This window comes from Neolamprologus multifasciatus, chromosome 18, assembly GCF_963576455.1.
Source record: "Neolamprologus multifasciatus chromosome 18, fNeoMul1.2, whole genome shotgun sequence".
NCBI lineage: Eukaryota > Metazoa > Chordata > Actinopteri > Cichliformes > Cichlidae > Neolamprologus > Neolamprologus multifasciatus.
The window spans coordinates 25,120,360-25,136,579 of NC_140456.1; the positions used below are offsets into that span (position 1 = coordinate 25,120,360).

Sequence of the window (16,220 nt, forward strand, 5' to 3'; positions counted from 1 at the left end):
TCAAATGGGTGCTTGCAATGACAATATTAAGCTGTGGCTCTGGATTTCAGTACCACCGACAACACATTCATCACAGGACAGTCAGTGTGATTAATTAATGTTTTTTCATGCACATGTTCTGCTTCATTCAGTCCAAAGTGTCCACAGTTCAATGAAGACCTGAATCACACAGTGGGGAATGAGTCACAGCATGTCACACTTTGCAAAACACTGTTAGAGCAAATTATGCTCGAATGACAAAATGTCATTTACGTCAGAAAGGCCGAGCAGGGTCGATCTGCTTCCATATGTTGGACTGGTATTGTTTTTGAAATCTGTGCCTCATATTGTGCTTCTGGTCTCACCTCGAGTTACAGGCAAACGCCTTCTACGTGCATATCAAGCAAAGCTGAGTGAAAATGCTATAGATTGGATAGTGGTGTGTGTATATGTTGTAACATATTTTTTTTACTGTTTTTCTGTGATGTGTTTATTTGATATTCGTAGAAATACCAACTGAAAAATACGGAGCTAATTTAGAGCCCTTGTATTAAGTAGTGTCTGCCGATTGAGCAGTTCTGTCAGAGGTTTAACATGATGTGTAGCTGTGGTTTCAACTAGGATTTTCTTTTTTTTATATATTGTGTCAAACTCTTCATTAAAATGGCTACTCTGTTTTTAATTTAATTTGGTCTCATTTCTGCTTCTTGTTTTTGTAACAGTAATTTTAAAGGAACACTTTGCTCCTTTAATGTTACATGTGCTGCTGATTGATGTAGCAAAACCACCAAGGGACCACACTGTATGCTGTTGTAGATAACTGAATGGGCCTAACGAAAATGCAAAGGTTCAGTGAGCTTCACTTAAGGACTGAAAAATACACTTATCTGCCACTTTATTATGTACAGGTTGCTAATACTGAGTTGGAGCCATTTTTGCCCTAATTCTTGGCAAAATAAATTCAACAAGTTGCTGGAAACATTCCTCTGAGATTTTGGACCATATCGACATGACTGCATCACACAGTTGCAGCAGATTTATCAATTACATGTCTGTAATATGAATGTGCATTTGTGAAATATCCCAAAGGAACGCTTTAACATGACACGTTATCCTGAAGGGTACACAGTGGTCATAACGATATGGACATGGTCAGCAATAATACTCTGGTAGTCTGAGGTGATCAGCTGGTGCTAAGTGAAGTGTGCCAAGAACCACACTCTTACACCACTACAGTCATCTATACAGGGCAGGATATGCCAATACCTTTGTTTATGCCAAAGTGTCACTTAAATCACCTTTCCTATGATGTTTGATTGAACTTGAGCAGCTTTCTTCCACTACGTTAACATCCCTAAATGCATAGAGTTGCTACTATGTGTTTGGCTACCAATAACTAGATATTTGAGTTTACAAGCAGTTCAACTGGTGTACATGCCTATTAAGTACACATGAAGGATGTATGAAGCCACATTGACATCACCTACTGGTTTGTGAATTTTTGGAGCTAGAAGGTAACATATTTGGATTATTTAGCTAGCGCTAGATAGCTTGGCTAGCAAGGTGGATTAACAGCCAAAAACTAGCTAACTGCAGTAGAAAAGTGCACACTCTTTCTAAAATACTGAAGATGTCACCAACAACACAGAAATATTCAAGATATTCAGTGACTCGGACAAGCTGAAGTAAAGGTTAACATACAACTAGAGGCTTCATTTGGCTATGTTGGCATACACTTGTTAGCTTCACAATCCATGACTTTAATGTTGAGTACAATTTAAACAGTCGAGTCTTCATCCTCATGGGCTAAATTACCAAAATAATTTTTGTAGCAGGCATTTTAACATATCATGTGAGGACTGACTTACTTTTGAGCCAACCTCAAGTGGAAGTTGCACTTTTTAGCCTTGGAGTTGGCTGCTTGGCAAGAAATAGTTTATTCAAGTTTATACTTCACTTATAGATTGTTCAACAAACAAGCTGCTGGACATGGCTTTCTAGTCATTTTCCTGGCCTGCAGATGTCTACAAGGAGGCACAAAACAAACTCATAGTATCAATCATTAAAAACACAATAAAAAACAATATCAAGTAGACTTATAGAGTCTTCCTTCTGTATACCAGGGATGAGGTGGGTTATGCCGCTGGAAACACTCCCTGCAAATTAAGATAAGCTTAATGACACTTTTCATCACAGTATAAATAACTATCCTGTATGTGGGGTCAGTTGGAGCTTGGCTCCCTCTGTCTCAGCTGTTGAAGGCTCGGTGCGGGAAAGAACATCTGCTTGTCTCTGAAAATAGCACAGGGGGCAACATGAGAGTGTGGCCCTACAAAAACACACGTTATGGATGTGCTGGCCTGCAGAGATTGCAACATCGACCATCCTGTTGGTGCCTCTCAGATGTGATCTCCCCCGGTGCCAGACTGGTGTTTCAGACCTGAGTGGTGGCCTGAGTCAGACTGCATGTTCAGAGGAAAAGACAGACTTGAAAACAAGGTAAGTTACATGCCTGTATTATATGTCATGAGTCACTCGTGCTGTTCATTTATATCTATAATTATAAACAAAGGGGAGTGATCTGTGTTGGGGAATTGCATGCTTGTATTCTTAAGTTTGAACATGTGTCATGGAGAATTTTTTATTTATTTATACATTGTGTGCTAGGTAAGTTTGTTAAATTTGAATAATCCCATCTAATTTTTCCCTATCATCTCCATCTCAGCACTGCTGGAATAATGGGGGATCTGAGACAGACCATTGGGGTCATGTCACAGACGATATGTCCGAGCTCACGAGTTCCATCTGAGGAGGACCTAAAGGCTCCAAATGGTGTTAAAGAAGAGAAAATGCAGATGAAGAGGGAGATTTCTCTCCTGAATGGGATCTGCCTCATTGTGGGCAACATGATCGGCTCTGGGATTTTTGTTTCACCAAAGGGCGTACTCATGTACAGCGCTTCTTATGGACTGTCGCTGCTCATCTGGGCTCTTGGCGGGATCTTCTCAGTGTTTGGGGCTTTGTGCTACGCAGAGCTTGGCACCACCATCACCAAATCTGGAGCCAGCTACGCCTACATCCTGGAGTCTTTTGGTGGCTTCTTGGCTTTCATTCGTCTGTGGACGTCCATCCTCCTGATCGAGCCAGCCAGCCAGGCTGTGATTTCACTGACATTCGCCAACTACCTGGTGGAGGCTTTCTACCCCACCTGCCAGCCGCCGTATGCTGCTGTCCGCCTCCTTGCTGCAGCCTGTCTCTGTAAGAAACACAGCTGTGTCTGAATGAGTGTGCCCACTGGGTTTTGTATTGAGCTGTAAATGTGGATTTTTAAATGAAACAAAATGTGCTGTTGCAGTTTGCTGCAGAAAAAGCTTAAATTTACTAACTACTCACATTTGACTCTAGCATGCTTTTGGTATACCTACGAGTTCATGGTCGACTCAATGACAGCAAGGTGCTCAGGTCCCATGGCTGCAAACCAACCCTAAAATCACATCTTCACCACCATGCTTGATAATTGAATGCGGTGTTTGTGCTGATATGTTGTTATTGGTTTTCTAAAAACATTTTTGCAGTTTGTTATTGACAAAAATATCGACTTTGGTCTTGTCTGTCCAGAGGACATTGTTCTTGTAGTTTGTTTAGATGCAACTTTGCAAAGTTAAGCTATGCTGCCATGTCCTTTTTAGAGAGAAGAGGCTTTCTCCTCCCAACCTTTCCAAACAAAGCTATAGTCATTCAGTCTTTCTTTCTAAGTGCACTCGTGTAAACTGTAACATTTAACATGTTTACTGAGGCCTTTAGAGTGTGAGATGTAGCTCTTGGGGGTTTTTGCAGTTTCTCTGTTGCAGTGTGACCTTGGGGTGATTTTGTTGGAACATCCACTCCTGGGATGATTGCGACATTGTGCTAACACACACTTGAAACTCTAAACCACCAAACCACTAAAACTTCAGCTTGATTTCTGTGGAAGGAGTGAGGATGCATTTATTTTCTCAATGCCAAGTCTAAATTTGTATCAATTAAAGCCATTTAATTTGTTTTTAACCTCTACAAACACCTCTCAAATCTAATCCTATTTAAATTAATTAATAAAGCATCTACTTGGTAAACCTCGGTTAAACACATTCCTGCACTGGGTTTTAATTGCATAATTATGGTGATACAATCAAATATTGCTACTTGTAATTTTACCCTGATATAGCCTACCCTTATCCACTCCTGCCAGTTCAAAAACACAGCCCAGGGGCTCAGTGGTCAGTGCTCTTGCTTCACTGTTTTCTGTTTCAAACTTAGGCCTGAATTTTCTGTGTGGAGGTCTAGTTTGTCACTGGAGCTGCCCACTGCTAATGCTTCGAATGACTCAAATTAATTTCCTTACAGTCCCTAAACATGTATATCTTGCAGAATACAGTGAGGCTTTTATTGTGAGGCAGTCAGGAGAAATGTAAAACGTTTAGTTTTGTTTCGTTTTGAATAGTTGAGTAAAACCAGATTAAAGGAGCTTTAGTGCTGCCCACAGTCACATCTGATCTATTCATGCCAGTACCAAACCCGATAGCCCTTTGTAGTACTGGCATAAGCTAAAGTTAGGCTGCCAGTCCCATGTCACAGAGCTTTGCAGTGATTGGACTGCGTGCTCCGAAGACTGTAGCAAGCAGAAGTGTTATTTACGTGAGAGAGCAGCAATGCTGTGACTCACCCATCGCTCTACCAAGAAGTACGATTCTGTTTTGGTATCCACGAGCCATTTGCAGCCCACGTGACAGAAAGAAAGGAGCAGTGTGAGAGAGTCGGGTTTCTGTTTGCTACAAAGTGCTTTAGTTTCACAAACTGCTGGCTAAACTGCTGTGTCCTGCAGGATTCCTTAATGTACATCGTAGAAAGCAGAAGCAGTGTTTCTGTGTTTGGTCATGTTTGTTCATTGCCTTCATCCTCTACTTTGTACCAGGTATCCTCATCTTCATTAACTGTGCTTATGTGAAGTGGGGGACTCTAGTGCAGGACATCTTCACTTATGCCAAACTGATGGCACTTTTCCTCATCATTATTATAGGAATCCTGAAGATATCCAGTGGTAAGTGAAAGTAAAAGTAAGAATTCGTGGGAAAGCTAAATAAAATGTTACACAAAGTAAAACTCAATCTTGTCTTTGTGTAGGAGAAACAAAGAGCTTTGAGAACCCGATGGAGGGCTCCTCGGAAGACCCCGGCGCCATCGCTTTGGCCCTCTACTCAGCTCTCTTCTCCTACTCTGGCTGGGACACGCTCAACTATGTAACTGAGGAGATTTGTAACCCAGAGAGGTGACTGAGGCAGGAGAAATGAAAAAGAAAATGCACTCAGACTCGTACGCTCGAGGCTCCATGGCAACTTCTGACTAGATTGTATTTCCTGCTTTTAGCTTAGTGATGAGAAATCCGTTAAAAGTTAATTTTTGACAGTGCTGATCAATCAGAGTAGAAGGGTTAACATGCCAGACAATAAAAATGAGCCTCTGGACTCCTGCACTAAAACACAGCACCGACTATATTTTTAATGTCCACTCACAGCATTATACATCTGTGTAACGAGAACAAACAAAAAACATGACGGAGAATCATCTTAATGAAAGATTCGTGCAAAGCTGCTTATTTTGGAACACCATTAGGAAATCACAAATATACAGTGGCCCTAAGAGGCCAAACACTAGCAATAAGAAAAACGCTGCAAAAGCACACAAAACAAAACGGAAATAGTAAAAAAAAAAAAACACAAATAGGAAAAACACAAGGGAAGTGTTTCTGGAGAGACAATAACCCGACGGACCAGTTGCAGGAACCCAAAACATGCTACGTGTGTTTGATCATGATTCATATAATACTGATGACGGATTTTTATGCTAATAGTTAGGCTAACACACTTACCTCTCATCTTTTCTTTCCTCACAAAACCGATAGATCCTCCACTACTTTTAAGTGTCTCCCAGCGCAATTCTTAGCATATTTTGGTTCCTGCAACTGGTCCGTCGAGTTATTGTCTCCCCAGAAACACTTCCCTTGTGCTTTTGGAAATCTGTTTTTTCTATTTGTGTTTTCTTTTTTCCTATTTCTGTTGTCGTTTTTCCTATTTCTGTTGTGTTTTGTGTGTTTTTGCAGCATTTTTCTTATTGCTGGTGTTTTCTTAAGTTGCAGTCCGTTTGGCCTCTCTGGGCCACCATACAAATAGCTATTTGTACGTAGATTATCAGATATCACCGACAAGTCAAATAAATTCTCTCTAGATAACTTAAAGGAGAGCCCCAAAACCTCTGAAAGAGTGACTGTTTAATAGCCCTGATAAAATAAGTAAATTTCTCTACAGCCAGTGTTGTAGCTAAGGTAGAAAACCAATCCTATGAGTCATTTTCCGTGTTACAGCAACAACTCTTCTTACCAATAACAAACACATTTCTAAAAAGCTCTTTTGATTCTGTGAAATGTTCAAATGAGCTGGATGCAAACCTAATATAAAAGCTTAGTGTCAGAAGGTATTTGTTTGGAAATTTTGTGTTTTGCATTGAATGTTTCACACATTTTCTTTAAATCCACAATATTGTAATTATTGTGCTTTTCACCTTCCAAAAGGTAGGTCATTGTTTTGTTTGCTCTTAGAAGCAACAGATATTTTAAGCAAAAAAGTATTTTAAAAAAAACAGAGGCATTACACACTACCTGCCCATCACCAGACTGTATGCAGACCCATTTGGACACCAGCTGGGAACGACAGCGAAGCATGCAGTAGCTACAGAGTCCTTCAGAAACTGGTGGAGACCAAAACGAGAGCTAAAAGACAGCGAATAGTGGACATTTATAAGACAGAAAAATGCATGACTCCCAAAGAGGAGCTACTAAAGCACCTAAATGGTGATAATACGCCTAATTTCATTATCACACGTTTAACTGCAGATGATTTCAGTTACTTTCACGAGTCTTGTTGTAGCACAGCGTCCCATAACTGTCTTTTAATCGCTATCTGAACACTTTTAAATTGTGTATTGTTGGCATGAAACCAGCTGCTATTCTTTGTCCCAGCTCTGTGTAAAACATATTCCTGAACAAAAGGAAATGAAGTGTAGGAGCTGAAGTCAGATTCTTCTGTAATCGTCGTGTGTGATTATGCTTTTGTTGCAGAAATCTGCCCCTGGCCATCGCCATTTCCATGCCCATAGTGACCATCATCTACCTACTGACCAACGTGGCGTACTATGTGGTTCTAGACATGCCCTCTCTGCTTGCCAGTGACGCTGTCGCTGTGGTGAGACACCTGAGAGTTTTGTTCCTGCTAAATATAAGTCTGTTCAGCTTAGAGCAGGACATTTTGTTCTCTGAGATGAAAACAGGACTTGAGAAAATAAAGTAATGTAACATCTACGTCAGCTGCAGAAAATATAAGGGTCTAAGGCCGCAACAGACCCTTAGGAAAACTGCTCAGATCTCTTCATCGTGAATGTGTAGTGTGAAATAACCAATGCAAATGTGACCCCACAGACATTTGGGAATGCGGTCCTGGGGCCGTTCAGCTGGATCATCCCCGTTTCTGTGGCCATGTCCTGCTATGGAGGACTCAATGCTTCCGTCATTGCTGCTTCACGGTAATGAGAAAATACAGAGTGTGTCCCGACTTACGCTGTGATGGCACTTGTGATGGAAGTATGACTGATGAAGTACGTTCCCACTAACCTTCCACCTCGCTGATCACACAGGCTGTTTTTTGTTGGAGCCAGAGAGGGCCACCTCCCCAACAGTCTGAGTCTGATTCACCTGAAGCGCTACACGCCCATACCTGCTCTGCTATTCAACGTGAGAAACGAAACTGCCTTATAAAACACAAATGAACGTGTTTCATCATACCACGATCCCATGGGGATTCTTTACTTGTCCTTGTGCTGTGTGGCTACAGGGCTTAATGGGCCTGATTTTCCTGTGTGTGAGGGACGTGTTTCAGCTCATCAACTACTTCAGCTTCAGCTACTGGCTCTATGTGGGTCTCTCTGTGGCTGGCCTCATCTACCTACGCATCACCCAGCCGGAAAGATACAGACCTGTCAAGGTGACGCTTCTTTTCGTTTTTTAAGTTCGACCTTTTCAAAGGGTCAGAGGTCCAAATAACATGATATTTAGGATCCACATCATTCCCTATATGCCTCTATGCTGTCAACACCAACAATGCCAGCAGGAAACCTAGCTTTAAATAGCTATATGGCATTAATATCATATCATTCTGACATTCAAAACAATCTACTAGCCTTGATAGAGAGGTCAGAGGTCAAATATGGCATGATATTTCATGATATACAGGACTTTCTAAATGTTACCAACACACACCACAGCTGTAAGAGGTTATAAGAGGCAGTCAGCAAAGCGTTGGCTTTGATGAATGAGGCTCGAACACACCAGGCACAACAAACTGACAGAGCATGGAGGCAGGAGCTAAAGTCAGGTCATCGGTGTGATATCTAGCGCCCAGTAGGTTTACATACAAACATTTGAAAACAGGAAAGCTGGCATGAACGGTGCCAAAGAGAGGAACCGAAACTGATAAGGGTGCGTGGCAGTCTGGGATCCCAAATTAAAACAGGAAGTCACGAGCACATTAAGAAAGGTCAGATATGTATTTTGTTTGACGTGACATAATTTCTGTATGCAAGCTTGCCAACTTCTTTGACCTTCACAATTAACATCGCCGAGTTTATTTACACTAGATTAACAATTCATGGTTTAAAGATTATACCCATTCAGCTGTAGCGCTGCTGAAACACTAGCATGAATGAGGATAAAATGCGTGACTTGCCCCAAAAGCAACAAATACACATTTAAGAGCGAAATAAGCTGTCGAGTGGTTGTAAGCAAATATAAAAACATTTTCAGATTCTGCTAAAGTGCTGTCCCCAAATCTGACCTCTCCCATCACAACAAACTGTTTTCACTTCCTGCTACTGCCATCTGTTGCTTGTTTATACATCAGCTTCCATGTGATGAAATAAAATCAGGAATTGTGTAAAGAAAGAAAGAAATATAAATAGTTACCACAGTTGCATGCACTCAGAATTAAAGTGTGGTGTTGTTTTGTGCACACTGAGTGATTATGAACATAAAAGGATGGTGAACACTGTGTTTTGAACCATTGCTCTTCATGTCAACATGCACATTTAAACACTCAGAGATTCTCAGAAAGACTAACCAGATGTGCGTGTCTCTCTTCACAGCTCACCTTGTTCTTCCCCTTCATCTACTGTTTTTGTAGCCTGTTCTTAGTCATCGTCCCTCTGTACGGTGACACCATCAACTCCCTCATAGGAATTGGTATTGCACTGTCTGGTGTGCCAGTTTATTACGTGGCCATTTACCTGCCTGAGGAGAGAAGGCCTAAATTCATCCGCAAGCTAAACAGTAAGACTTAAAATCTATATTTTATACTGTTTTCAGTTTTTCTCTAGGCTTCAGTGTTGGTTGAATATATAGTCATGTGAAAAACTAAGTACATCTTTACTGCTTCCAGAGGAATGAAACAATTGCAGTGAGAAAGAATGTGAGAGATGGCATGATGTTCTAACCTGGCAGCTCAGCTTAGGTTTGCAAAGTTGGAACAACGTTTTCTGGACAAACGTAGAGATGTAAATCAAACACAGCATATCAGTGCAAACACCTCATACCAGCTGTAGTGGAGGGTGATGATTTTAGCTTATTGCAGTCACGGGTCCTGGTCAACTTGCTGTCATTGAGTCAACCATTAACAACTCTGTATATCAAAGTATGCTAGAGTTCAATGTGATGTCATATGCCTGACAGCTGAAACTGGATTATGCAACAGGACAATGATACCAAGCACAGCTGCAAATCTGCAACAGAATGGCTCAAAAAGAAAATAACTAATGTATCACAATGGTGCAAAGTCCAGACCTAAACCTGGCTGAAGTGCTGCAGCAGGACCTGAAGACAGCTGTGCATAAATGAATGCCTGCAAACCTCAATGAACTGAAGCAGCGTTTTAAAGAGTTGGCCAAAATATCGCCACAATGATGTGACAGACTCATAAAGTAATACAGAAAGTGATCGCTTCAGGTTATTGTAGTTAAAGGTGGTTTCACAAGCTACAAAAAGATTTTCACAGGACTGCATAGCATTCTGTTCTTTTCCTTTTTCAAAGAAGTGAAAACGCCCTGATTTAAGTCATTCTCCTTAGAATTACGTGCTACATGTCCTCCTTTCGTCCTTTACCCAGATTGCCAAATACCGCCTTCTTTAACATCAAATTCAGCATTAGTCATCCTGAATCATGAATCAGCTGTAACTGACCTCTTCTCTTCCTCTCTCTCTTCCCATCCCTCCCACATTCTCCGCCGTGTCCTCGCCTAGCCTTCGCCACAAGATACACCCAGATGTTGCTGTATTGCTGCATGACTGAATCTGACACAGAGGAAGAAATTCATGGAGGCATTAAAACACAATGAAGCCGCAAACAGACTCCCAAAGCCTTGTTCACGGAAAACAAGGCTTTGCATGTACTGAGCAATGAGGAGCAGGCTCTCAGCGTTTGTGAGGATTACTCTGATATCTCAAATGAAAGACAAATAATTTGAGAAACTGGTGACTTGATTTCTTCAGTAAATGTGCTACACTTTTCTACTGAGAGCAAAGAATATCTTCTATGAGGATATACGTTTAAAAATGTTGCCAAAACTAGATTTTTATTTTTGAGAGTTTTGTGAAGATGTAAGCTGATCTCCTTTTGTCTGGTTAACACGTTACGTAATGAAAATCCTACTGTCGTGGTCATGTGATTACAGTCTTCAGTTTTCAGAAGCATATTTAAACTTAATATTCATCTCTGGATTTTTGTACAGTTTGATTATATTCATATGTGGATGACTGTGCAAGTGTAAAACACTATTAACAATGTCGGTTTCAGCTAATGCAACTGATTCCTGAGCCGCTTCTCTGCAAAGCTGTTACACTTCAGGTATTTTCAAAATGTTTGCATCTTCTTTTTTTTGAGAGAGAGAAATAGCCAAGCTTTTTTTTTCCACCAGCCAAACATTTACTGCAGGTTGGTGGGAAAGTCCCTCTCACGTTCGCTCACTGTCCTTCGGCAGTTTGCAGCTTTGTGTGTCTTCTATCAGCAGCTCTTAAACCTGCATGAGTGCAGAACAAAACAATCAACGTTTAGATTTTATTTAAATGGCAAACCTTCTAATAATTTTACTATTTAAAAAACTCATCTGAACCAAAGAGCTTCAGCTCCGTATTTTTATTCTTGCACTTTTATTCTTGCTGAAATATCTCAAACAAATACGTTTCTCTCCCTTTTAGGACAATCTGTGTTTAAGATTTGTTCTGATTGGCTGCTCCTCACAAACAGAAGGTTCGAGTGCTTACAGTCAGAGCTGTGCACCTGGGGTGGCCAAATTATTGTATCAATTCACTCTGACAGAAAACAGAGCCAAGGGTAGAAAAATGAGCAGTCTGGAGCAGCAGATTCTTATTCTATTTCTTTTTTAAATGAATGTATGTATGTATAATGTGTGAATGTTCTCTCAAATCTGTATTCATCTGTATTCAGAATACCAGTCTTTAAAAGCTTGTGATCATGCTCCCCAGAATGTATTCTAACTTGGAAGTTATAAATGATGTAAAGTGAAATGAACTTGAAAAAAGGAAAAGAAAATATTAAACTAATTCCAATCTGCATGCCGCCCATTCTTTCATCAGCTTGCTAGAGTATGTGCCGTTAACATGCACTGATTAGTTTGAGTTAGTAGAGAAATCAAAATGATTTCGATACGACTGAGAAACCATGTGTGCTCAGTGTCTGGTGACCTCGACGTCGCACAGTAAAGCAAACGTTACTCTATCCGGTCTTGTTTTGGGCCCATGAGCTCCAGACTGAACATCAGATTGTTTTCAATTAGATTTTAAATTAGACCCACGTTAGACCTCCTGACTTTATCAGGAAAATATTTGCTGACGTCACAAAGAAAGCAAGCCCAGACCTTTCTACACAACTTTTTTTCCAATTACAGGAGTAATCTCCCCCTGCTGGCTGTTGCAAAGAATACAAGCTGAAGAAATGCTGAAAAACTCAATCAATCTTTTGCATACTGTCTATGCTATGCACAAGACAAGTAATAGTCTCAGTATAAAACAGGAAACAAACAAAAACCAAAACTCTCAACAAGACAAAGTAATAAATATCATGGATTTACAGTTTATTAACCAGTTAAAAGATTCATGTAGTTACATCCTACTGAATTTATGTGTTATAAACACTCTATTATTATATATTTTGCAGACATTTTCTGTTTATGGAGAAGGACACTCTGTTCAAAGCAAACATTTCTCAGAGGCAACATTTGGAGCCTGCAGGATCCGTTCGTCTCTTACAGCAGGGCGCACTTGGCAGCATCAAACCCAGGGCAGATCCACTTGTTGCTGAACTTTTTGTATCCCTCGGCGTCGCTCAGTGTACTTCCTGAGCAGAGAGAAGCAAACAGGCATTGCTGATGTGATTTCATAATTCACAGTAACATCGAGCGATTATTCCACTTACCGTCCATCAGGTTCTGCATGCTGCAGTAGTTTGTGCCGTTATCAGCTGGATCTGTGGAGAACTCAGACACCGCCTCTCCCTGCTCGTCAGACACATGTTGGTTTGTCAAACAAGAAATTCTGGGAGTAAATCTGATGAAATGTTCAGCGTTCTGATTTTATCTCCGATCAAGCATTCCACCATACTTGTAGTCTATAATTTATACACAGTTTATACACACTTACGGTCACTTTGCAATTTGTGGACTGCTCTACAAGGAACTGAAGGTCGTTCACTTTCTTTGTTCTGGGAGATGTGTGCGTGGCTATGATCAGGTTGGGAGCTGATGACACAAGCTGTCAAGACATGTCAAGCTGATTGAAGTCTGACAATAACATTTTATGTAACACAAAGTGCCAGAAGGAGTCTGACGAGTTTGCAGGCTTGGCAAAATGACAGCTGAAAGCTCAACCTGGGTTTGCCACTTATCTGTACTTTAATTTTAATAACTGTACAGTACTGTTTTGGTAACTATTGTCTATGATGTAAATATGTAAACATTTTGTGTGCTTCTGTTCTATGTCTTGTATCCTGCTCTGTTTGTACATGTGTCTTTTTGCTCCTTTTACAACCAAATTTCCCCTTGTGGGACAATTAAAGGATTATTCTATTCTAAAACATTAAGGCACCTAAACAGTATACCTACAGGAACTGCTTGACCAGGGGAAAGTCCTGCTATGAAGTTCCTGGCGCACAGGTTTTATGCTGATGTTAATGCCAGAGAAGAAACTCTGCAGTTATTGAGACAGCAGTGTTTTGGTGACATTTAGATGCTATTCATTCAGATTCGGTGCGCCTGCTTGTTAGCTTTACATGGTCTGACACTTTCAAGACTGAGTTCCTGTGGTTACCACTTACCGCTGTGCTACTTTCAGTTTCTCCCTTGCAACAACTTTACAGCAGGCAGCAGGTAGTTCTGCATGTTTGATCTGGCAGAGCTTGTGGGTCTTTGCTTTTAGCAGTAACTCATTTAAATAGATACATCAAGAAAGAGATCACTTTACCCAAATCCCATAAACAGCATTTATAACCTACATAGCAAATGTTATTAATGGTTAGCACATGCTTCATCTTCACTGAGGGTGAAGTTTGAGGTTTTTTAGTATAAAATATTTATCCCATGCTTTAAAGAATAGGAAGTGATGTGTCTGACCTCATAGGAGCACTGCTCTCCTGCATACAGACAGCTTCTGCTGATCTGCCAAGCTTTGATCTGGCTCACAAGCCTTTCAGAGACATTGCTGCAGGAGATGCCAAAGAGCCTGCAGAGCAGAGCAGTGAAATTATTCAATCAAAATGTGTTGACAGAAGCACAAGAAATATCAACTTCACTTAAAGAGTGATGTTACTTTAAGAAGAAAAAGATGGAAACTGTTCTCTGCACAGATATGACTAATGTGAGTGCACAAATACGACCAAAGAACACTGAATTGAACATCACTGCAACAAAACTTCTGCATCTGATATTAATAACGCCTTGGATTCGTTTTAGGAAAAGGTGCACTGCAAAGTATATAATTCAACATCTCAATTCCACACACAAATCCTCAAAGACGATGCACGTTACCATTTGATTTTGCAGTGTGCAGTGCGTTCAGCCGGAGAGATGCTGAGTGTTGCCCCCACAATCAGAGATGAAGATAAAAAGAGGAATCTCAGGTCCATACTAAAGACGGGTATGCTGAAGGTCGGTTTGTAGTGTGCAAACGTCTCCTAAGTGTCTGCTCAAACTGTCCCTGGGGTTTAAAAGAGCACCCGACTCATGTGGAAGACTGGAGGAGGTCAGTGTAAGGTTGATTAACATGGCCTGTGCTGTGGGAGATGGGACAGTTATATATGCAATTAGACGCAGCTGGTTATTTCTGTGTCTTTCATTCTGGATATTCAATACATTGAATATTTTTGAAACTGATTTCCTGCTTTCTGCAGTCAAGCATTTCCATGGAAGATGTTTTCAAAGGCGTGAAACTGGATTAAAACACAGCACGTAACCGTGTAAGAAACCATCCTCAGCTACACATATTCCTTTAGTCTCCTTTCTACCTCCCAGGATCAAACTTTGGGTGTTTTGTGAATGTTTCTTATTCTTTTAAGCAAGCAAAGAAGACTAAGAAATTCCGTAGTCTCCTCTGTGGTTGCTGTCACTTAACCTTTTTTGCTTTGTTACACTTGTTTTTATCATTATACGTTTGTTAATGTCTTTTCTTGTATTAAACAAATCTTGAACTGACCTGTAGTGCTGTGCAAACGTCTTGAGCCATTCTTCCGGTCTTTAATTTTTTAATGAACACACTGTCAATGCAGTAAAAGTATGCTTGGATAGAAAGATACACAATGGTTACCATCAGGCATGGATTGGCCTCCACAGAGCTCAGACGTCAACATTACTGAAGCAGTGTGGGACTATCTTGACAGACAACAGAACAGCAGAAACATCCCAAGAAGAACTTTGAGTGTTCCTCAAGAAACCTGGAGAAATTACAGGAAAGCTTCCCAAGAGATTTCAGAGTGTGTTGAAGAATAAAGGCACAAACTATTTTTACTGCACCCATTCCAAGCACAATACAACTTTTTCCCCAGTGCTGCAAGATGTGTTAATCAATTATATTCCTTGTTAAATGTAAAATGATCAGTCAGGTTCTAACTGTAAATCATAGGATCACTTGGACACAACTGAAGTTGAGAACAGCTGCACAGGACTCTCCCAGGTTTTTTTTTAGTGCAACGACAGAGCTGACTGCGGTCAAACAGCATTTGTTATGGAGCACTGCATGCTCAAAAAAGAAACCTTTTAATCTCTTTGGCATAACTAGAAATCTATGAGACATGGTTTAGTTTTGGTTGATGAAAAATAATGAGGCAAACGAAATCATTTGCTGTGGGTAAAAAATGGTGAAAAGGTGGGTCAAAGTGGGACAAGGCATGAGTGTGTGTTGCCACCTAGTGGCTGAAAGTGGAGGTTTCCATTTGAAAACCTTCAGATTCACTCCGTGATTCCACTGAAATGTCCTTCCAAGACAAAACTGTGACAGTTTCCCTTTTGTCAGACTCCACCCTCAGTCTCAGCTCAGATGGTTCTGATAAACAACAGGTTTTGGTGTTACTGTTCAACTTTAGTGCTATGATGAATTCACTATGAAATGAGTAAAAGTGGCTGTCCAAAGTACAAAACAAAACCTTTATTATTGATGACCATGTTCATTCCTTCATTCCATCTCCTGATGGCTGTTTCCAGCAAGATTTCCTTTTTTCTTTTCTTTTTTTCCCTTTTTTTTTTACCAAATGGACCATCCCAGCCCTGCCGTATTGGTCTATTTGAGGATTGTTTCCAGCATCTTGATGAATAAATGTCATAAAGAATTAAGAAAGGTCTGGAGGCAGTTGTACCTAATTAAGTGGCCATATATCCAAACACAAGACAATGTCAAAAACATTAATTTACTTTTTTGTTATAAATTGTATAAAAGAAGAAGAAGAAGAAGAAGAAGAAGAAGAAGAAGAAGAAGAAGAAGAAGAAGAAGAAGAAGAATGGAAGTATGCCCATTTTCAAAACAAGTGCTCTCTCCACCTTCTTTGAACTGTGTTGCTGGCATGAACTTAAACAGATTTTCCAAAATACAAACAAATAACATCACA

General features: G+C 40.4%; 2 protein-coding genes across 2 annotated transcripts; one reads left to right on the forward strand and one right to left on the reverse strand.

Annotated features, from left to right (window-relative positions):
- The first annotated feature begins 69 nt into the window (after positions 1 to 69).
- Positions 70 to 12,157, forward strand: LOC146498060 (Y+L amino acid transporter 2). The gene is made up of 10 exons (XM_085139725.1): positions 70 to 2,478; positions 2,705 to 3,237; positions 4,931 to 5,056; positions 5,140 to 5,284; positions 7,130 to 7,253; positions 7,487 to 7,590; positions 7,702 to 7,798; positions 7,899 to 8,048; positions 9,205 to 9,388; positions 10,355 to 12,157. The coding sequence occupies exons 1-10, from the start codon at positions 2,330 to 2,332 to the stop codon at positions 10,447 to 10,449; spliced, it is 1,707 nt and encodes a 568-aa protein (XP_084995851.1). The 5' UTR covers positions 70 to 2,329; the 3' UTR covers positions 10,450 to 12,157.
- A 171-nt stretch (positions 12,158 to 12,328) lies between these two features.
- On the reverse strand, positions 12,329 to 16,129 carry LOC146498061 (uncharacterized). Its single transcript, XM_085139737.1, has 5 exons — positions 14,152 to 16,129; positions 13,738 to 13,846; positions 12,770 to 12,880; positions 12,546 to 12,624; positions 12,329 to 12,467 (listed from the first exon to the last, which is right to left on the reverse strand). Exons 1-5 carry the CDS (start codon positions 14,247 to 14,249, stop codon positions 12,376 to 12,378), a joined length of 489 nt encoding a protein of 162 aa, XP_084995863.1. The 5' UTR covers positions 14,250 to 16,129; the 3' UTR covers positions 12,329 to 12,375.
- Positions 16,130 to 16,220: the final 91 nt, after the last annotated feature.